Source organism: Mandrillus leucophaeus, unplaced genomic scaffold (genome assembly GCF_000951045.1).
Source record: "Mandrillus leucophaeus isolate KB7577 unplaced genomic scaffold, Mleu.le_1.0 Scaffold190, whole genome shotgun sequence".
Lineage (NCBI taxonomy): Eukaryota > Metazoa > Chordata > Mammalia > Primates > Cercopithecidae > Mandrillus > Mandrillus leucophaeus.
In genome coordinates, this window is record NW_012101921.1 from 2,277,613 (window position 1) to 2,301,088 (window position 23,476).

Consider the following 23,476-nt stretch of genomic DNA (forward strand, 5'->3'; position numbering starts at 1 on the left):
CAGCTGAGGTTTAAAGTTTAATGCGTATCTCCCAACATTTGAGAATAAATGTTTATTTAGTTCTACTTAGAATAGCCACAGTCACTCCTCTTGCCTGGATTTTGAAAACAAATAATCTCTGAAAATTTTCTAAAAGCAGAGAGAGAGAGAGTATATGTGTGTGTGTGTGTGTGTGTGTGTTTTCTTCTAGAAAGGCAGATAAGTAGTAAAGTAGAAACTAAATTTGAAAAGTAAAAATGGTTACTTTTTAAAGTTCCTGTTTATTCACTCATAGAGGAATGGAAAATGGAGTTGCTCATTGCTTTATTTTTTAAAATCTATGCCTAAAATGGTATTGTACCACAGAACCTAGTGACTTTTCTTAGACATTATTGCAGTTTAAGAATATGCATATGAAAGAAAAGCTTATCTTAAAATTGTAATTTTTGAATTACACTTTAATACATATTTTCTTGTGAATTTTTAAGACAATGAACAATAGTAATAATTAGGCATTGCATGTAAAATGTTTTATTCATCTTTTGAATTAGAAACGTCTAAAAGCAGCAGAAGCTGAGAGTAAACTGAAACAAGTATATATCCCAACTTAGTAAGTAATTGAAATCTTTTAAAATATTTGTTATGGTCTTAATTTTGTCATTGCAGAATATGTCATTTTGTTCAATTTCAGCAAAATTTGAACTTTTGTGTATCTTCCTTCTTCTACAAAGCATGAGACTTACTATTATACCAGTACAATAAAAAGGAACCAGTGAGAGAAACCTGAAATAGTCTAACCTAAAGAAGAGAGGAAGAAATGTACTATATACTATACTTTTATCAAATCAGAGCTGCAGGGAAAGTGTCAGAAAACCTATGAAACGCTGTATTATTTGAAGCAAATGTGTTTCAGAAAGCTAGCAGCTTTTCAAACTATAGATTTTGTTTGGGTAATGCATACTGCTCTTTGGAGGTTTGTTGTTTATTTGAGGATTTTTACATTGTTTTCTTGGTTCTAATGGCAATTAGAACCATACTTGGTAAATGTGTGATAAATAATGGAGAGGTTTTGATTTTTTTGTGTGTCTAGTGTTCTATCATTATTATACTTTGAATTCAGAAATCATTGTCGTCCCAAAATGAATGCCATTTTTTTTTCATTTGCTTTGTTTTAAATGAGGCTGGGCGTGGTAGCTCATGCCTATAATCCCACCACTTTGGGGGACCTCGTTTCTGCAAAAAATTTAAAAGAAATATAAATTGCTGTATTCTTCTGTTGAGATTTTCAGAGTTTGCTTATTCATTTGTTCAGGAAGAATTGGTTTATGAAGCACCACATGTATATTGTTCTATCCTAGATTCTTTTAGGATTAAAATGAAATTTATTGCACAATTCTATGTGCTGCTCCAAGCCTTTTCTCCCTCTTCAACCTATTTACAGTTGCTTAATAACTAGCCTTTTGTTTCTGGTCTGGAATTTTGATATTTTGTATAATACATGTTTTTATATACATATAGGAGGCCTCATAGACAATGAGTGGTGATCTTTCATATTGATCTTTTACCTCAAGGCAGATAACTCTGGTTTGATTTTAAGAACATGTAATTTTTAGAGTCTGTAATTTTTATTAAGAATTGTAATAGCCCATCTGCAGAGTGGTTTTCTAATTCCTTCTAAATCATATATTTTATATGATGAATTTATAAAAGAGCCACTCCTCAAATAAAATACTCGTGTGTCTTAGATTTTCAAAAGCAAGCATACCAGCTTTCTTATACTTCAAAGTGCTGCCACCATGAAATAATACATTTAACTAGTTTTGACCAAGTAACCCAGATAATTGTTTCCATTTGGCTTTACTTTGACCTTGCAGTCAATGTAATCTAAGTCAGGGATCAATAAACTATAGTCTCAAGCCAAATCTGACCTACTGCTTGTTTTTGTGAATAAAATTTTGCTTTATTTTTGTTTTGTTTTGTGAGATGGGGTCGTCTTGCTCTGTCACCTTGGTTTAAGTGCAACGGTGCAATCATGGCTCACGGCAGCATCAACCTCCCAGGCTCAAGTGATCCTCCCACCTCAGCACCCCCAAGTAGCTGGGACTACAGGCATGCACCACCACACCCGACTAATTGATTTTTTTGTAGAGACAGTGTCTCCCTATGTTACCTGGGAGTTCTCATAAATAGTGGAAATTGATTTTAAACAATGAAGAGTCATGGTCAGGTTAGCACTTTAAGATCACCTGCTATATGTTGGGAAATGGTTTGAGGAAGAGGACTAAGAGTAGATGCAGGGGGACCAGTTATGAAGTTCTTGGAGAGGAAAGATAACACTAGCTTGACCTGGAGTAGTAACTCTGGAAATGGTGTGATATTTGGAGGTGGCTGACTTTTATGGCAGGTAGGGAGTGTCTAGTGTGAATCCTAGGTTTCTGGCACAGTAACGTGGGTTACCATGCTATTTGTTAAGCTCAGAAACTGGCAGAGAATCAGGTTAGGTCATTCTGAGTTTATCGGAAAAGAGTTGTTCAATATGCTGTCACCAAATACTGGATGTATTGGTCTTAAACTCAGTGTGGAAAAGTCTGGACTAGAGATACATATTTGAGCTTCATCAGCATACAGTAATTATATTTGAAACCATAGATAAGATTTCTGAGGGAGAGCAATAAGAAAAGGGCCTTGACTTAGCCTTGAATAAATCCAGTATTTATAGATCAGATAGAATATGATAAGCTAAACAAGGATAGCTAGGTGAGTATGGTATCACAGAAGCTAAAAGAGGAGTATGTTTCAAGGAGGGGGAAAGAGATTTAACAGTGTTGGATGCTGGTGGGAAATAGCCAAGGAATTTAATAACATGGAGATCATTGGTGATCTTATTGGCATGGTGAGCACTGCTGCATATGAGCCAAGGAGGTACAAGCAGATGAGAGAGCGAGTGTACAGTGTTCTCTAGAGGGCAGGAGGGCTGGAATCTGGAACACAGATGAGGGGAGTGAGGGGAGATTTGAGCATCAGATAAAAGAAAGGGCAATTTCATATAATGTGTCTTTTAAAACGTTAAAAATGTTTGCTTACAGTCACAGATTGTCACAATGACATCAATCATTTGTCCCCTGGGAATTAATCTGTAGGTACCTGGTTTTGCAGAACATATTTTATGTGATTCACATGTCTGTATGCAGTCTTGGCACACTTGTTTTCCTTTTGTGATTAACATTAAGACAAGCGATGTATTCAATCAAATAACGTTCTAGATTCAGTTGAGCAATGAACTTTGCTCTCATTCTTTTTTAAGGCAGCTTAACTGTACATTTGTGTTAGCTCTTTTTCAACACACATATTTAGCCCTGGGTTAAATATCAGAAATTTTCATATTTCTGGGAAACCTCTGTCCAGTCATTTGACCCTAAGGGGAAATCAGTTCTATCTATATATAGTAGATTTTTAAAAAAAGGAATATTGTATATTATTGAAAATGCTAGTCATTCTAAATCGCCACTTTTCACTTAGTGTAGTTTCACCTGAAAACTATAAGAAGAGAAACACCTTCTATCTGATTTAAAATATGTTAATATGTTTTAGGGCCAGGTACAGTGGCTCATGCCTGTAAACCCAACAGGTTGGGAGGCTGAGGCAGGGAGATCGCTTGAGGCCACGAGTTTGAGATCAGTCTGCACAAAGTAGTGAGACCTCATCTCTACAAAAAAATTTTAAAATTACCCAGACATGGAGGCAAATGCCTGTAGGCCCAGTTACTTGGAAGGCTGAGGTGGGGGGATTGTTTGAGCCCAGGGGTTTGATGCTGCAGTGAGTTGTGATCATGCCACTGGAGTCTGGGCAACAGAGTGAGATCCTGTCTCTAAAAAAATTAAGTAGATAGACAGATAATAAATAATACATTTTAAAAAATGTATTTTATAACCAGGCATGGTGGTGTGTGACAGTAGTCCCAGCTACTTGGGAGGCTGAGGTGGGAGGATCACCTGAGCCTGAGAGGTTGAGGCTGCAGTGAGCCATGGTAATGCCACTGCACTCCAGCCTGGGTGACCCTGCCTCAAAAAAAAAAAAAAAAAAAAATTAAAGGTCAGGCATGGTGGCTCACACCTGTTGAGGTGGGGTGATCCCTTGAACCCAGAAATTCAAGACCAGCCTGAGCAACATAGAGTCCCTGTATCTACCAAAAAAAAAAAAAAAGAAAAGAAAAGAGCCAGGCATGGTGGCACACACCTGCAGTCCCAGCTACTTGGGAAGGTGAGGTGGGAGTATCACCTGAGCCCAGGAGGTCAACACTGCAGTAAGTGGTGATCACACCACTACATACCAGCCTGGGTGACAAAGTGAGACCCTGCCTCAAAAAAAAGAAAAATGTCTTTTAAAAACCAATTTGTTGGCTGGGCACAGTGACTCACACCTGTAATCCCAGCACTTTGAGAGACCGAGGTGGGTGGATCACCTGAGGTCAGGAGTTTGAGACCAGCCTGGCCAACAAGGTGAAACCCCGTCTCTACTAAAAACACAAAAATTAGCTGAGCATGGTGGCGGGAGCCCGTAATCCCAACTACTTGGGAGGCTGAGGCAGGAGAATCGCTTGAACCTGTGGGGGGCGGAGGTTGCAGTGAGCCGCGATCGTGCCACTTCATTCCAGCCTGGGTGAAAGAGTAAAACGCCATCTCAAACAAAATAAATAGGCCAGGCATGGTGGCTCATGCCTGTAATCCCAGCACTTTGGGAGGCTGAGGCGGGCGGATCACCTGAGGCCAGGAGTTTGAGAACAGCCTGGCCAACATGGTGAAACACCGTCTCTACTAAAAATATAAAAATTAGCCGGGATTGGTGGCAGGTGCCTGTAGTCCCAGCTACTCAGGAGGCTGAGGCAGGAGAATCGCTTGAACCTGGGGGTGGAGGCTGCAGTGAGTCAGGATTACACCATTGCACTCCAGTCTGGGTGACAAGAGCGAGACTTCGTCTCAAACAAACAAACAAACCAATTTGTCTTTAACATACATTGCTGACACAGGTTAGAAGTGTAAATAATAGTCCTATTTTATAGAATAGAGACCTCAGTGCACACAGTGTGGTTAACTGATTCCTTCTGGTAGCAGTGGTGGGAGTGTCACCTGATAGTTGTAATAACAATACCAAAAGGAAATCTTAGGGTCTTTGCTGTCAGGCCAGACCAGCTTTACAAACCAGGCTTTAACAGGTGAATGGAATTGTGGAAAGTGGGAAACCTTGAGTCAACTCTGACTTCAGCTGTCTTGATAGTTGTGAGGTCTCGTTGCGTCAGTAGATACGGGAAGACAGCATATAATCTGCATTTAGCCATTCAGCATTCATTTTCGATAAATAATTTACTAATTCATTTTGCTTATTTTCTGTCTAGCAAATAAACACAAAAAGTCATTTAGAATGAAAGCACCTTGAGGTCAGAGACTTTTATTTATTAGGCACTGAATACGTTAAAGGAATTATGAATTTATTGAGAACGTACTATGTATATCTGTGCAGTGTTCTTGGGCACAGCTTATAAGCAGTGGGAGAGTTAGCCTATCATACATGGGGAAAAGTTAGCCTTGTTTGCCTGGGAAATACCAAGATAATCTGGGCTACGTGTTTCTAAGGAATTAATGGTTCTGCTGACTTGGTCTTTGTGAAATTTGCATATCGACTTATGGTAGATGTCTCTTCCCCTCCCTGCTCCCCAAAAGAAAGGGTCTTCCTCTGTTGCCCAGGCTGCAGTGGAGTACAGTGGCATGATCATGGCTCACTGTAGCCTCTAACTCCTGGGCTCAAGTGATTGATGCTCCCACGCCAGCCTTCTGAATAGCTGGGACTACAGGCACATGCCACTATGCCTGGGTAATGTTTGTTTTTGTTTTTGTAGAGACAGAGTCTCACTGTGTTGCCCAGGCTGGTCTCCGAACTCCTGGCTTCAAGTCATCCTCCCGCCTCTCTTTTCTCCTCTTAAAAAAATACTCTCTTAAAAAGGAAAACCTCCAAATACCTTTACTGGTTTTTAAAATTTCAAATGCTATGTAATATTCCTTATAAAATTTCAGATGTAATAAGAGTGGTCATCATGAGTGGCCAGAAGCTCCTGAAGTCCTAAGTAACCTGGAGATGGACCCTGTTGACCCCGCAGCATCTGCTAAGCGTGTGGCTTTTGTGCATCTCCCTGGAGAGCTGGAGTGCAGTAGCCAGCAGCCCCCACACCAGCAGCAGAAACTGGACAGTGACAACAGCCATGTTGCCTTTCAGTTAATTTGTTTGATCCAAATAATTATTTTCTTGGGAGACTTTATAAACAGTAACTTGTCTCTTTCAAAAGTGTCAGAGGATGTTTTAAGAAAATTGTATTCGGATCAGAAAAGAGATGGGACAGTATTTACTTCATGAATGTCAGGCGTAAGCGATTCCTTTTTACATAGACTTGTTTTATAAAGATGAGTAGTGTGAGTTCATTTTAACACCTTGCTTTTACCAGTTTATTTCTTCTTCACCACACATTTTAAAATGTTTGTTTATGTTTATTAAATAGTGAAGGTAAATCAGTAATGATATAGAGCTTTTTGCCTTATTGTACAAATCATTTTATCACCTTATTTTAATTTCATTGAAAGCAGCAAACCAAATCCCAACCAAATATCCACTAGTAATGGGAAGCCTGGTGCTGTGAATGGAGCTGTGGGGACCACGTTCCAGCCTCAGAATCCTCTTTTAGGGAGAGCCTGTGAGAGCTGCTATGGTAAGTTTTCTCCAGCAGGTCAGTTAAGCATCAGGAACTGTTATGACTCATGGGGTGTGAGCGTCTGGGATTTGCCTGAGGTCAGTACAGTGTACCTTGGAAAGCAGAAGTGTGTCTCCTCCAAATGAGCAGATGCCCCTCCTTACCTTTGGCTTGGAACAGAGGGACTGTTTGTTGAATCCTTATTACATAGCACACACTCAAGTTAGGCGTTGGAGTTCCTTTGATGTACTCTTATGGTTTGTTGATTATTTCATAGCAGTGTTTGCTGAGTTGTGTTTAGAGTCATATCAGCTTTGCAGAAGCTGTGGTCCCACGATGCATACCAAATCCCCTTTTGGAGTTTCTCCGTATACTTTGACACATTAAAGCTCCAAGTAATTCTGTAGGAAAGGCCTCTGTGTGGATAAGCTGCTGTTCCCTCAGCGCACCAGTTTGGGAAATGCTATTCTATGATACTTGCTTTTGACCTCAGGATCCCACTGTATTTATCTATGCTGGCAGTATTTTATTTGCCCATGGTGTTAAATGGGGTTGGTGAAGTGAACTGTTAGGTAGTTGATAGACTTTATGTGTTTCTTTTAAATCTCAAGCAAGGATACGATATCTTAATGGGGCATTGGTGATATTATCATCTGTTTCCTTCCAGTTAAGGTAGCCTGGGATGGGAGAGGGAAGGAAACTAATGTTTACTGAAAACCTACTTGGTGCCCCATTTTGGGTTCTTAGTAGCTCTTTGAGAGTACATGTAGCCTACTGTCTCCAGGAAGGACATAGAAATGAGGGACAGCTATGAGTACAGTTACGTCCACTGATCCCAAGGAAGGTGTGAGCCAAGTTGCTGAATTCATAGAAATGGTACATAGGGATGTGTTTAACAATTTTTTTGACCATGGGAGCACAAAGGGAAACAATTTGTGGAAAAAAATTCTTTAGTCAGGCTTTTACATGGATAGCATCATAAATACCTTGAACTGGGATTTCTTGGATTTCGAAGTTCGTGTATATTTAAATGAAAATAAAAAGAATCCTACAGACAAATGGTAGTGGCTTAATTTTAACTTGCAGGCAGGGCGCTGTGGCTCCCAGCACTTTGCGAAGCCAAGGCAGATGATTCACCTGAGGTCAGGAGTTCGAGACCAGCCTGGCCAATGTGATGAAACCCCATCTCTACTAAAAATACAAAAAATTAGCCGGGCATGGTGGTGTGCACCTGTAATCCCAGCTACTCAGGAGGCTGAGACAGGAGAATAGCTTGAACCCGGGAGGCAGAGGTTGCGGTGAGCTGAGATTGCGCCATTGCACTCCAACCTGGGCGACAGAGTGAAACTTCGTCTCCAAATAAATAAATAAATAAATAAATAACTTGCAAACCCCTTTCACACTCACGTATATCCCCTTAAATGATTATTCTATTATTTTTGTGTGTGCATGATGAGTAAGCTATTTTTATTTTATAATACTTACTTTAGACTCATGTATTACTAATCTCCATGATAAAATGTATCTTAATGTAAGATTTATCCTTATAGAGAGGTAAAACTTGATGTTTTCTATTTATTAAATGATACCTACTTTCCAGTTGAATTTGAGTTATTTAAGGAGAAAGGCATTTATTGACAGTTATTAAAATGATGTGCATGGATTGATTAGTTTACGTAAAACATATGTTTTAAGTGAAATTTTATATTTAGAATTCAAAATAGATTCATAGCTTAATGTTTTAAGATTTTTAAAATTTGTGTCTTAATGACTTATTAGTTCTAAATTATAGGAGGAAAGGCTTTTAGGCTTTCATTTGTATAAAATATTTATTTGTATAAATAAAAGCCTAAAACAGGCCTAAAATATTTACACAAATAAAAGCCTAAAATAATAATCCTCCAAAAATAATACATGATGGGTGTACAGTGTTATTCCCAATAAACATGAATATAATGGTCTCTGTATTTTCTCTTTTTCACATTGGTTTGTGAAGTGTTAGTTGATATCTTGATGTGCTGTTTGAACATTTGAACAGTCTGATAAAGGTAACTTACAGGTCAGAGAAATAATATTTTAAGGCAGACCTACAGAATTGCAATTTTTTATGCACCCAGTTAATATCTCAACCTCAGTGTTTTCTCTTAAACTTCAGATCTATCGTGTATATTTTAAATGTCACATGTCAGTAATTTAAACTACAAAACAAAAACTAACACAAGCTTGCAGTGTTCAGCTAGCTGTTAAATCATCTGAGTTTTAGGCCTCAAGCATGCTGTGATGTCATCTGCCCATGCTCGCTTCATATGGATTTAGAGTCTTGAAAGGGATTCTGTCCATAAATGGAGATTTTAAAATAAGGATTTTGCCTATTGATTAAAATAAAGTAGTGTGAAACAGATACCTGTTTCTTTCTTCTCTCCTCCCCTTCTCCATCCCTCTCCCCCTCCCCAAACCCCTCCTCCTCCCCACTTCCCTCTGTCACCCAGGCTGGAATGCAGTGGTGGAATCACAGTGGCCTCAACCTCCCAGGCTCAAGCAATCCTGCTGCCTCAGCCTCTGTAGTGGCTGGGACTACAGGAGTTTACCACCACACCTGGCTGACAGATACCTGTTTTTATTAGATTCCTGACTTTATCAATGGGACCTCCCTGAGTACCTTAAATAATCCCTGGAGTGGTGTCTCAACCCTGGGTTTGGAAACCTGGATTTTTTTTTATATATATATATATATATATATTTTTTTTTTTTTTTTTCTTTTCTTTTTTTTTCTTTTCTTTTTTTCTTTTGAGATGGAGCCTCACTCTGTTGCCCAGGCTGGAGTGCAGTGGCATGATCTCAGCTCACTGCAACCTCTGCCTCCCAGGTTCAGGCAGTTCTCCTGCCTCAGCCTCCTGAGTAACTAGGACTACAGGTGCGTGCCACCATGCCCAGCTAATTTTTTTTGGATTTTCAGTAGAGACGGATTTTCCATGTTAGCCAGGATGGTCTTGATCTCCTGACCTCGTGGTCCACCTGCCTCAGCCTCCCAAAGTGCTGGGATTACAGGCGAGAGCCACCACGCCCAGCCCCAGATTTTTAAAATACTACTAATAATATATTTTTGAGAACCTATTTCCAGAAACATACACAATAGAGTATTTTTAATCAGTAAAACAAAAACTCCCTTGGCAGCAAAATGCATAATACAGGATGCTTCACTTAATAGCTTTAACAGGGCCACAAGCACTTTATATAATGATAGAAATAAGTTGGTTTAATGAATTCTGAGTATTAAAAAAACACAAATATACTATTATGTTTGACTTGTAAGCTGGGAACAATAACATTGTAAACTAAGCATGACAAGTATTTTTTAAATATTTGATTATTTTGTGTTGATGTTACAAATTAAATAGCCTTTTTCTTATTTTTCTTGTTTTTCTTCTGCTTTAGCTACACAGTCTCACCAGTGGTATTCCTGGGGCCCACCTAATATGCAGTGTAGATTATGTGCAATTTGTTGGCTTTATTGGAAAAAATATGGAGGCTTGAAAATGCCCACCCAGTCAGAAGAAGAGAAGTTATCTCCTAGCCCAACTACAGAGGTACAGTAGTCTTTTTAGTGTTGAAAAATGTCCTGTTTTTAAGTGGCTTGATTATTCCTTGGAAACAGAAGTACAGTATAGGATAATTAAAAAATGAAGAAAGCTACCTTTGTAGGTAAACATAGCACTACAATATTCAGGGTAGGTGTGGAGAGAAGCAGGGAGAAATTAAATTTTATCAGATATTCAGAATAATGGTCTCAGACAAAAAAAAACAATGAATGTGGGAGATGTTAGCATAAGTAGAGAGCTTACAAATTAAATGTTTAATTGCTTTTGAAAACAGTTTGTGTAACCTTTACATTCTGTTGAAGGCGTGTCTTACTACATAAAGTCATAAATGCAAATTGAGCATTTTTTCTCCCTGTGGCTATTTTGGAGGGATAAGAAGTATGGACTGAATCTTGAGGTGAACAACAGTTTAAATGTGATTTTGGTAAAATCCTCATAGATTGAAGATGCCAACCATCTGTGTTTACCAGTGGGTGACGACTCTTTTTCAGTGCTGACAGGCTTTCAGGACTCCTTAATTTAAAAAAAAAAAAAAAAAAAAAAAAAGTGTAGTTAACCCCCCTTGGCAGTTTCTTACTACCTATTGTTAATGTTATTATGGATTCCTGTACAATAGTACAGTGTTCTCCACAGTTCCCTTCTCTACTCCCCACCTCTTTCCCAAAAGTGCACACTTTAATTCTTTTAGACGTAGTGCACCAAGTGATGTTATAGATGCTTCATGAAAGATTTAAAAGTTGCACTTTTCTTTTGAGCGTGATGCAAACAGTAATGCGTTTGGGCAAGTTCATTTCTTTGAGTGTTTGTTGTTTTCTGATTTTGCAGGACCCTCGTGTTAGAAGTCACGTATCCCGCCAGGCCATGCAGGGAATGCCAGTTAGAAATACTGGGAGTCCAAAGTCTGCAGTGAAGACCCGCCAAGCTTTCTTCCTTCATACTACATATTTCACAAAATTTGCTCGCCAGGTCTGCAAAAATACCCTCCGGCTACGGCAGGCAGCAAGACGGCCGTTTGTTGCTATTAATTATGCTGCCATTAGGGCAGAATGTAAGATGCTTTTAAATTCTTAACCTTATATGTTGTGCTTCTGACCATTTTCTCTTTTCTTCTCTTTCCTTTTTTTTTTGTTTGTTTGTTTGCAATAAACATAAGTTCTTGTGTACAGCCTTTTATTTGGTTTATTTTTTTAACATTGTTTTTGTGTGCTGCCATTTGTATCATGCCAACCTGAAAAAAAAAATCAAAACATTGAAACTTCTGTACTCTTTACCAGAGAGTAGTGCTTAGCAAAAGATTGGTGGGAGGTGATCCTATTCCGTGGGGTTTTGTGATGGAGTTGCCTACAGAGCCCTGTTGAAGCACTTTTACCTCTTAGGTAGTGCCACAATGTAACCCCTTAGGATGCTGTTATAATGAGACTCCATAATTGAGACAGTACAGTCCAGTCTTATGGATTCATTAGGTTTAAATAAAATTTGCCAATTTACACTAATTAGAGACCGTATGTCTTTGTAAATCTTGTTTTTCCCATGAACCTTTTACAATTGTCATACAACATTATGGAAATTCACCAGTGCTTCATAACAAATACTATATTTATTAGAAGGTCTAGCAAATTATAAGTAAACTTTAAACTGATTTCTGCGTGAATTTTCTGAAAGTACACATTTCGTTTTCTTAAGCTAGCATCTAAACATATGGTTGAGCAGGCTGTTTGTCCAGTTTGGTTTCCATTTCATGATCGTGTATCATATATATCACCACATAACATTTACATAACTTTTATTTTCAACACATTTGGTCTTGCTTATCTTTTTTATTTTTATTTTTGTTAGCACAGAGATCCTATGTATCCATGAATTGTAGATTGTTTTGTCATTACCATGTCTCTGACAATATGTGTATAATTAATATGTTCGCTCTGGAGTCACATTCCAGGCTAGCATGTTAGACCTGTGTGGCTTTTGTTCCTTAAGAGATGAGAAAACTTGCTGTTTGGCTTAACAGTTAGGAAATCTTAAAGCTATTCTAAGAATTCTCTTATTATGAAAAGCTCCCCTTTGATTTAAAGAGGATATCAATAAAAGGAACGATGACTAAAAAAACCATTTTTTGTTCCTAAAGGTAATTTTTAGGAGAATAGTTGAAAGGCTTTAAAACTTAAGTAATAGCTCTATAAGAAGAAAAATGCTTTGTAAAGGGAATTGAGGGCTGGGTGTGGTGGCTCATGCTTGTGATCCCAGTACTTTGGAAGGCCAAGGCGGGTGGATCACCTGAGGTCAGGAGTTCAAGACCAGCCTGGTCAACATGGTGAAACTCTGTCTCTACTAAATATACAAAAATTAGCCAGGCGTGGTAGCAGGCGCCTGTAATCCCAGCTGCTTGGGAGGCTGAGGCAGGAGAATTGCTTGAAACCAGGAGGTAGAGGTTGCAGTGAGCTGATATAGCACCATTGCACTCCAGCCTGGGCAACAAGAGCGAAACTTCGTCTCAAAAAAAAAAAAAGAAAGAAAGAAAAAAGACAAAATGGTAACAATGTCAGAGTCCCACGGAGGGGAAACTACTATATTAGATTCATGTATATTTGAGAGTTTAGGCTTATATTTAGGTTTTGTGCTAGCATTTGAGACCTCATGGACTTAGTTAACACTTTCCCATTTGGGGAATTGGAAATATTTATATTCTAAATTGTTCAGCTCATTTAAAACACATTTTTATATAATTTTTTAAATAAAAAGAATGGTGAAGGCCAGGCACGGTGGCTCGCGCCTGTAATCCCAGCACTTTGGGAGGCCTAAGTGGGCAGATCACCTGAGGTCAGGAGTTCGAGACCAGCCTGGCCAACATGGTGAAACCCCATCTCTACTAAAAATTCAAAAATTAGCCAGGCGTGGTGGCACATGCCTGTAATCCCAGCTGCTTGGAAGGCTGAGGCAAGAGAATCACTTGAACCTGGGAGGCAGAGGTTGCAGTGAGCCGAGATCACGCCACTGCACTTCAGCCTGGGAGACACAGTGAGACTCTGCATAAAAAAATAATTAAAAAGTGAAACATTTAAGAATGAAAATGAATGAGACTTTTCCCTTAAAATGGGTAGGGATCCAGTATCATCTTTGTCCTAGGAGTAGAAGAGAAACCATCACCAACTCAGTTGGCTGCTGAGGAAGCTCTGTTTCCCCAGGGCTTGTGTGTTAATTTTCAGTTAATTTGCACATTATCTTTGTTTTGCTTATTCTTCAATGAAGTATATTTTTCTTTTATCTCATTCTAATTTTTTTCTCAACTGATGGGCCATGCAGCTAAAAGGGATCATAATTAAGTTATCTGTATTTTATTTCTATAAGCATATAGATTATAGTAATAATAAAAGAGCAGTCATTTATCTGGATGAAATTCAGAGAGCATATGTTATTTTGTTTTGTATTTAGCTTCACCAGTCATTGAGTTTTACATAATCAGATTCTCAAATAATTTTACCTTAAGATTTAAAATGAGTGTTTCAGCAGCCATCTACTCATTTTTTTTTTCAGACAAGCAATTAATGAACTTTTCCTAACATCTAATTGATTATGCTATCATCTCTTCTGTTCTTGTACTTACCTTGTTACAACCTCTTCAGCAGATGTCTTGATCTTGGCTTGTTAGGGTGATTAGGTATTAATAACCTGATGTCCATAGGCAACCATGTCTGTGGTCTACTGGGAGTGTATAGGAGAGTGTGTGTGTGTGTGTTTTCCAGTAAGTTTTCCTTAGTTTCTCAAAGGCAGTGTTAGGCTCTCCTCCACCCTGCAGAAAGTTAAGAATCACTGTGATGCAGTGTGAATGTACTTTCAGATAAGGCAGAAGATTGTTATTCTCAAAATATTGATGGATCAAGAGTTCTCATTAATGCATTTTAGAATAATTTATTATTTTGGGAAAGTAATTCTTCCCTGTGGGCTTGAGACTCTTCCAAGCACTGTAGATGTTGAGCTCTTCGATTGTCTCTGGCCATGGCAGCACCATCACAGCCAGTGTCATAGTCAGTTTATGGGATGACACTGCATAAAAGTGAAGAAATGGGAGCTTTTTAAACCTGGATTAAAGCATACAGTAAAAACAGAAAAGGTCTTTGCAGATTCATAAAATATCTCAAAGAATATGTAAATAGTAATGACATCTGAGGGAAGGGAAACTGGGAGGCTGAGGGAAAGGGGTGGGAAGATTTACCACTCCTCATCCATACATAGGATTTTTTTTTTTTTTTTTTTTTTTTTTTTTAAGAGACAGGGTCTTGCTCTGTTGCCCAGGCTCTGGAGTGCAGTGGCACCATCATAGCTCAGTGCAGCCTTGAACTCTGGGGCCCAAGTGATCCTCTTACCTTCTGAGTAGGTGGGACTAGTGTGGCCCACCATATCTGGTTAGTTAATTTTTTTTTTTTTTAGAGATGGGGCCTCACTATGAAAAATGTATTTTTTAAACCAATTTCCCCAAATACCTAAATATTATTTTAATAATAGATCTTTATATGTGAATATATAAATCCATGCCAAAAGTTACTAACATTAATAAAATACTTGAGCCAGTTCTACCATGTAGATAGTGCTTATTAAAAATGGATTGGTAGACCAAAATCCTTCATTGCATAAGGAAACCTACTGTGTTCTTAAGATTTGTGGCCCAACAGCAAGGTTATAAAATACCAAGTTTGGACATCGTGCTCACTTCAGCAGCATATATACTAAAAATTGGAATGATACAGAGAAGATTATCATGGCCCTGAGCATGGATGACCACACAAATTAGTGAAGTGTTCCATATTTTATTTAAAAAAAAAAAAAAAAGCCATATTTTATTTTTTGCCTCTTAAGAACCTTCCCCCTAGTAAAAAAGCTATGTGTGGGAGAATGACATTCCTCTGCTATTGCCATCAGACATTATTTCAGAGACTTCACCAAAGATCTACAGAATTATCCAAACACCTGATACACATAGGATTATCGCCACTTGAGACTCAGGATCCTCACAGACTGAGGTTAAATAGAAGTAGGTTAACTAGCAACATTCCAAAGATGAAACTAAAGTGCCTGGAAAAGTAAATCTGGATGATTTGCCTGGCACCTTGGTGGCTTGCAGAGAGTGAAGTGGTTTGGGCTGATAACGCACCAGACTTGAATGGGCCACAGTGTTCCCCCGTATGAGGTTATTTGGGAGGAGCCTGAAGCTATTTTTCTGTTTGAAGATGCTAATTCGACTTTGGGGGTAGCTCAAGACCCCATTTCATGAAAAATTTATGAGATTTTTCTAGAGATTTCTCAGCTAAAGTTAATGATTGTATAAGCATTCCTGAAATTTTAAGCTTGAAACATGACAGAATAGTTGGTTTGCTTCTTTTGGTATTTTTGGTAGAGAGTTTAAAATTTTTTTTTAGTCTGTGCCTTGTGGTATAAGACGAGGAGTTTATTTTTAATAAAAATTTGGTTTTGAATGGATACTGAACATTTTTTTTGAAAGGTACAAAAGTGGTTACAAATCTCATCACGTTTCTCATTCCTATTTTACCCCATTCAGTGATAACCATTATCATTGTTGCCTTAAGTATCCAGAAGTATTCTGTGCATCTATAAGAATCTAAGTAGGTTTATTCTTTGTTTCTATATGATGTTAACATACTGTCTATATTGCTCTGCCCCTTGCTTTTTACTTAACATACCATGCCACTGCATTGAGAACTGCCTCCTTTTTGTGTCAGCTGCATAATCTATTTTGTTGTACTACACCTAGTTCCCTATTAAAAGCTTTTAAGTTATTTTCAGTCATTTTCTATCATAAATAATGTTGCAACAAATGTCCTTATGCAGATATCATTTCATACTGATGGATAAAATGGGAATGTGCCTTACAAGATAGCTCCCTAAAAGTTAAAGTTGGGACCAAGGAGCATACATTTTGAATTTTGGTGTAGTTTTATTGCCGTTAGAAAAACTGCAATTCACAGTCCCACTCACAACATCTAGACAATTCCTATTTCTCTAGAATTTTGCTGGCAGTGTTACCCATCTTTGAAACCTGTGACTAGTTGACAGATGACATGTTATATTAGCTTGCATTTCTCGTTTTGGATGAGATAGAAATCTTTGCTTGTATTTGAAAACCATTTATCTCCTTTTCTGTCAACTGTTTTTCCCCTGGCCAGTTTTCTATTGGTGGTATTACTGACTTGTGGGAACTTTTTATATTTTAACAAAGTTAGTTCTTAATCTGTGATATGTGATACAAATAGTTCCTCGTTTGCTGTTTGACTTTGTTTATGATGTATTTGCCAAGCAGATTTTTTTTTTAAAAAGACATATTAATACTTGAATTTATAAAAAAAATTAATCGGTTTTGTGGCTTCTTTAAAAATACCTTTCCAGTTCTAGAAGCAAACTCTACTGATAGTTTTATCTTGACAGGGGTCTTGAATGCACATGTGGGATATTTTTGTGAATTCTGTGTGTATATTGCAGGGTTTCTATCTCACTGCCCCCAGTATTTCCAAAACATTACAGAAAAATAAGCATGATTTTCAACAAAAGTAATAGTGTATTTCTTTTCTTTTCTTTTTTTGAGACGGAGTTTTGCTCTTGTGGCCCAGGTTGGAGTGCAATGGCAAGATCTCCGCTCCCCTCAGACTCCTGCTCCCAGGTTCAAGCCATTCTCCTGCCTCAGCCTCCCAAGTAGCTGGGATTACAGGCATGCCATGCGCCACCATGGCCAGCTACTTTTGTGTTTTTAGTAGAGACAAGGTTTCTCTATGTTGGTCAGGCTGGTCTCGAACTCCCAACCTCAGGTGATCCGCCCACCTTGGCCTCGCAAACTGCTGAGATTACAGGCATGAGCCACCGCACCCGGCATAATAATGTATTTCTAGGTTAACCCCAAGGAAATATAGATCATCCTCTAGGACAGTGGTCCCCAACCTTTTTGGCACCAGGGACCGGTTTCATGGAAGACAATTTTTTCACAAACTGGGTGGTGGGGGCGGGGATGGTTTTGGGATGAAACTGTTCCAACTTCGATCATCAGGCATTAGTTAGAATCTCATAAGGAGAAGGCAACCTAGATCCCTCCAGTGGCGGTTCACAATAGGGTTTGCGCTCCTGTGAGAATCTAATGCTGCTGACCTGACAGGAGGCGGAGCTCAGGCAGTATTGCTCACCTGTTGTCCCGCCCGGTTCCTGACTTGCTACCACTAGTACTGGTCTGAGGCCTGGGGCTTGGGGACCCCTGCTCTAGGAAATTAAAGATGTATTCCTTGTGACCAGTCAAGTGACCTGAGTGAGATACAGATGTTCTCTCTGGACAGGTTTTGATTCCTTCTGGGTTCTTTGGGCATTTCTCAGATTGCTTTCATTATCTGTGCAGTTCAAATGTGTATTTCTATGTTGAAGTGGAGTTAGGTGAGTAGTTTGGGAGCAAGGACTGGCTGACAAGTGGCACCACTGTTGGCCTGGCATTGAGTGCAGCCCAGCATTCCTTCTAACCAACTTAAGTGTGGGCCAGACAATCCTGCTTATGGCTATTTCCTCAGGGCCAACCGTATTTTTCCTACTGAATGGCTACAACTTTTCTTATGTTGAAGAGTGACTAAGGCAGTCCTAGAATCTTTTCACTGTAATTTTTTCACAGTTGAGACATAATTCTTGCCACCAACTACTTTTTTTTTTTTTTTTTTTTTTTTGAGACAGGGTCTTGTTCTGTCACCCAGCCTGGAGTGCAGTGGCGTGATCATGGCTCACTATAGCCTCTTAACTCAAGGGATCCTCCCTCCTCCTCCTCTTGAGTAGCTGGAACTTTCTGTAAAATATAATGAGGATTAGTGAAATATGCATCTTTCTAAAAAGCTTTGATCTCCCGCTCAGAGATACCCTGTAATGCAAATTGTCACTTGGAACATCACATAATTAATCCTACTATTTTTAATGAGAAATTAGAAGCAAATATAGTTTAAAATGAAACTTCTTTGGGAATTGTGTTGATGACCTCTCTGATGGATTTGTTGATAAGAGCCATCAATGTCTACCAATTGCTGCCATATAGGCAGTTTTCCTTTGGGCCGTATAGACTGGAATAAAAAGCAAATCTTATTACTAGTAATACAGTGATTGCCTTTGTCAAGACATTGAGGAAATAACCAAGATGACTCATTCCAGCTTTATTTTATTAATAGAGAAGAAAGAAAAATTTGTCTTGTCCTCATCCCAAATATAGCTTGAATTTCAGGTGAATCAGTAGTATTAGCAAGAAATTATGTAGTGTTAACTCAGTGGTTTGGCAGGCATTTGATCCTTACAGGGTTTGGGTTGCTTTCCAGTGTTTAGATTACTCTTCCACAATATGTTCATTATATTTCCACCTGTATCTTCACTATTATTCTACATTAGGTGAAAAGCTTCATAGCTTAGTAATTTATTTTTTCTCATGGAAATCAACTGAATAGGAAGAAAAGAAATTGGATCATTTATACTTGTCAGTGGTTGCATAATAATTAGCTGATATCTAGGGGCTATATATTCAGATTCCTGATTGTTTTAGGCTCTCTGCAGTATGTGCTTTGTCTATTTTAATGTTTTCAAACTTATTTTTTTAACGTTTAAGTTCAGGGGTACATGTGCAGGTTTGTTATATAGGTAAACTTGTGTCAAGGGAGTTTGTTGTACAGATTATTTCGTCATCCAATTATTAAGCCTAGTACCCATTAGTTATTCTTCCTGATCCTCTTCCTCCTCTCACCCTCCACCCTCCAATAGGCCCCAGTGTCTGTTGCTCCCCTCTGTGCGTCCATGAGTTCTCATCATTTAGCTCCGACTTATAAGTGCGAACATGCAGTATTTGGTTTTCTGTTACTGTATTAGTTTGCTAAGGATAGTGACCTCCAGCTCCATCCATGTTCCTGCAAAGGACATGATATCATTCTTTTTTTCTGGCTGCATAGTGTTCCATGGTGTACATGTACCACATTTTCTTTATTCAGTCTATCATTGATGGATATTTAGATTGATTCCATGTCTTCACTATTGTGAGTAGTGTTGCAATGAACATATACATGCATGTGTCTTTATGATAGAATGATTTATATTCCTTTGGGTTGGGTGATAGTCCTGTTTTCAGCTCTTTGAGGAATCACCACACTGTTTTCCACATGGTTGAACTAATTTACACTCCCATCAACCGTGTATAGCATTTCTTTTTCTCCGCAACCTCTGTTTTCTCTGCCATCATCTGTTATTTTTTGACTTTTTAATGATAGCCATTCTCACTAGTGTGAGATGGTATCTCATTGTGTTTTTTTTTAACCACAACGAGAATTTTTTTTTAATGCTCTTTTCCATCTTCTGTTTAATAATTTTCCAAACAGTTTGTTTTGTGAAAGGGCTAGAGCTCATAAAAACTTAATTTTTACTTAAAATTATTTGAAGTTCCAGACTTGCACATTTTAACTCTAGTAGAGCAAATAATTCCTATGGATATCAAAGGAAATTCCGTATGTGTATGCCCAGAAATGTCTCCATTTGCAAAAGGAAAAATTCTTCAGTAAATCAGAAAACCTGTAGGACATTTTTGTCAAATATTTGAAGGTGGGGAAAAGGCGTAAACATAGTAGAATCAAACAAGTTAAAGTGATTCTGTTAATATTTATGACAATATTAAAGTGTTTCAGTACACGTTTTGTCCCTTTGTCTTGCACATCTGCTCTTCCAAGTGACAACTAATTAAAACACAGAATGTTTGTATTGTATGCTTTAATTTTCTTTGTCTGAAAGTGTCTTACAATAGGGTATAATGAGCATCATGAAAACTTTGATTAGCTAATACCCATCCTCACAGTTTCTTATTATTCTGACTGTTGGATGAAATACTCTGCACACAGGTAGCCTTTTAAATCTCAGCACCAATGACATAGCTTGATCAGGGGTAGAAAACCAGTGATAAAACCAAATGGCCCATTATTACTCTTGCAAATCCCTAGTCTAACAATTGAGTTTCGCCAAGATGAGTTAAGCCTTCACGTGGGGATGGGATGGCCAAGTATGGCCCACCTAGGTCAGAGATGGCCAAGTTTGTTGCCTTTAGCAGCTGTCATTTATCTTCCATGTCAAATCAATCTTACATTAAGACTGATTCCACCTTGCGCTTTACAGCCATTATTTCTGCTATAATACAGAAATGCCATGGCTAGAAATGAAGCATATTTCTGAGATGGGCACACGCAATAAAAAAGTGTGAGTGTGTTGGATGTGCATTAGCTATACCCATGTGGGGCTTTAAAGTGCGTGTTTTCTATATTGCTCTGGTACCTTTTTTTTCTTTTGCTTTATTTCTCAGGGGTTAATGAGTTGTTTTGGTAGCCCATGAAAACATCACATGGTTATTGTAAGCATGACCTAGATAATGGTGGTAATGTCGTTGAAGAGTGCTGTCTGTATCTCTTGCATGTAAATTGTTATTATTATTATTATTGAGATGGAGTTTCGCTCTTGTTGCCCGGGCTGGAGTGCAGTGGCACGATCTTGGCTTACCGCAACATCCACCTCCTGGGTTCAAGCAATTCTCCTGCCTCAGCCTCCCAAGTAGCTGGGATTACAGGCATGTGCCACCATGCCCAGCTAATTTTGTGTTTTAGTAGAGACGGGGTTTCTCCATGTTGGTCAGGCTGGTCTCGAACTCCCAACCTCAAGTGATCCACCCGCCTTGGCCTCCCAAAGTGCTGGGATTACAGGCGTGAGCAGGTGGGCAGATCACAAGGTTAGAAGTTCGAGACCAGCCTGACCAACATGGTGAAACCCTGTCTCTACTAAAAACACAAAAATTAGCCCCTCATGGTGGTGCTTACCTGTAATCCCAGCTACTCAAGAGGCTGAGGCAGGAGAATTGCTTGAACCCGGGAGGTGGAGGTTGCAGTGAGCTGAGACCACGCTGTTGCACTCCAGCCTGGGTGGCAGAGCGAGACTCCGTCTCAAAATACTACTACTAAAAATTACATGTTATTTTATATAAATCCCATTTAGAAATTGGGAACCAGAACTAGAAACCGTTTTCTCAGGCCCAAAAGGAAATTATGTAGGAATCTGGTGGCTATTTTGTATTGTTTTCTACTTGTACCTTTATTTCTGTGGTGCGTGTAGTCTGGCTAGAGAAATCTGTTTCATTGGTTATCTCCATGTTTCTTTCTCTCCTCAGATGCAGACAGACATGCTGAACTATCCGGAAGTCCACTGAAAAGCAAAAGCACTAGGAAACCTTTGGCATGTATCATTGGGTATTTAGGTGGGTATTTTCTAATAGAGGAAAATTTCAAAGAGCAATTTCTGAATATTATAGGTATTTGGCCATTCTAAATGACATACCTAAACTAATTCAGGCCCTTCAAATAGCTGGAATTGGATACCTTTATCTATATAGTCAGTTTATTTTGTTTCAGAAAGTTTTATTACCAACACACACAACACACACACACACACACAGAGTTATGGTATATATTTACTTTTTCCAAAAAGCCATCAAATAAAAATGTAATGTATATTCATTCATAAATAAGTGAAAAAGAAAATAAAAAGCATTCAATTAGTACTTATGATGAATAGTCTTTAGATTCTTCTTCAGATCCTTCCCCTGTTTCTAACTCACCTCACCTCTTTTTAAATAGAGAATTGATTTACTTATTAAAATGAGATCAAACTGGTTTATAACTTAAAATAATTATTGGTTTTAATTTTTTATTTTATTTGTTTTTTGTAGAGACAGGGTCTCGCTATGTTGCCCAAGCTAGTCTCAAACTCCTGGCCTCAAGCGATCTTCCTGCCTTGACTTCCCAAAGTGCTGGGATTACAGATGTGAGCCACTGTGCCAAGCCTAAAATATTTATAGTTTGGTGTGCTTAAGGCGACTTTGAAGAGGAGGCATGTATTGCTTTCTGGTTTTTATCATGCCGTCTGACTTGGCAGTCTCCAAAGATGATGGCTCCATTTTTATGTTGAAATATCACAATTAAGAATAGTATAAAAAATTACTATGCAATAATCTTTTTGTTTAAACAAAGTTTTAAGAGAACTTACAAAATAATGGTTTTCCACATACCTAGAAGCAAGAATGGCATGTTTTTGTGCTTCTCATAGTTCTTTTTCAGTAAAGTGAAATATGTACTCAGAGTTGCTTTGACAGAAAGATTTATAATTATGAAATATTCAGACTACAGACATCAACTCTTTTAAAAATCAATTGAATTTGGTATATTATCTAGTCCTTACCCGAATGTTCCAGGAGTCAGAGGCTCAAAGCTTCTTCTTTGATATTACTCTACTATCTTATTTCTTGCTTTCTTTCTTTCCTTCTTTCTTTCTTTTTTTTTTTTTTTTTTTTTTTTTTTTTTTTGAGATGGAATCTCACTCTGTTGCCCAGGCTGGAGTGCAGTGGTGCAATCTCAGTCACTGCAAGCTCCACCTCCCGGGTTGACACCATTCTGCTGCCTCAGCTTCCTGAATAGCTGGGACTACAGGCACCCACCACCACACCCAGCTAATTTTTGTATTTTTAGTAGAGATGAGGTTTCACCTTGTTAGGATGGTCTTGATCTCCTGACCTCATGATCCACCCGCCTCAGCCTCCCAATGTGCTGGGATTACAGGCATGAGCCACCGCGCCCAGCCATTTCTTGCTTTATTTTTCAGGGGTTAAAGAGTTGTTTTGATATCCCCTGAAAATGTCACATGGTTATTGTAGGCATGACCTAGGTAATGGTGGTAATGTCCTTGAAGAGTGCTGTCTGTATTCCCTGGCAGAACTGACTCCTAGATGCCCCTTCTCACTTTGCATGGAAAAGTTCCTGATCACAAAAAAACAGAATAGGCCAGGCGTGGTGGCTCATGCCTGTAATCTCAGCACTTTGAGAGGCAGGCAGATTGCTTGATTCTAAGAGTTTGAGCCTGGGCAACATAGCAAAACCCTGTCTCTACCAAAAATACAAATATTAGGCAGGTGTGGTAGTGCATGCCTGTGGTCCCAACTACTCAGGAGGCTGAGGTGGGAGGATCAATCGCTTGAGCCCAGGAGGCAGAGGTTGCAGTGAATTGAGATTGTGCCACCACACTCCAACCCAAGCGACCAGTTGAGACCCTGTCTCAAAAAAAAAAAAAAAAAAAA

At 38.7% G+C, this 23,476-nt stretch overlaps 1 protein-coding gene across 1 annotated transcript in view; it reads left to right on the forward strand.

Moving 5' to 3' along the window:
- MTA3 (metastasis associated 1 family, member 3) overlaps positions 1-23,476 on the forward strand; it is a 217,310-nt gene that overhangs the window by 164,547 nt on the left and 29,287 nt on the right. The window contains exons 11-15 of the mRNA XM_011978218.1: positions 531-589; positions 6,612-6,733; positions 10,151-10,302; positions 11,140-11,362; positions 21,518-21,604. Coding sequence (XP_011833608.1) covers positions 531-589; positions 6,612-6,733; positions 10,151-10,302; positions 11,140-11,362; positions 21,518-21,604 — 643 coding nt within the window. The remainder of the gene's footprint in view (positions 1-530; positions 590-6,611; positions 6,734-10,150; positions 10,303-11,139; positions 11,363-21,517; positions 21,605-23,476) is intronic.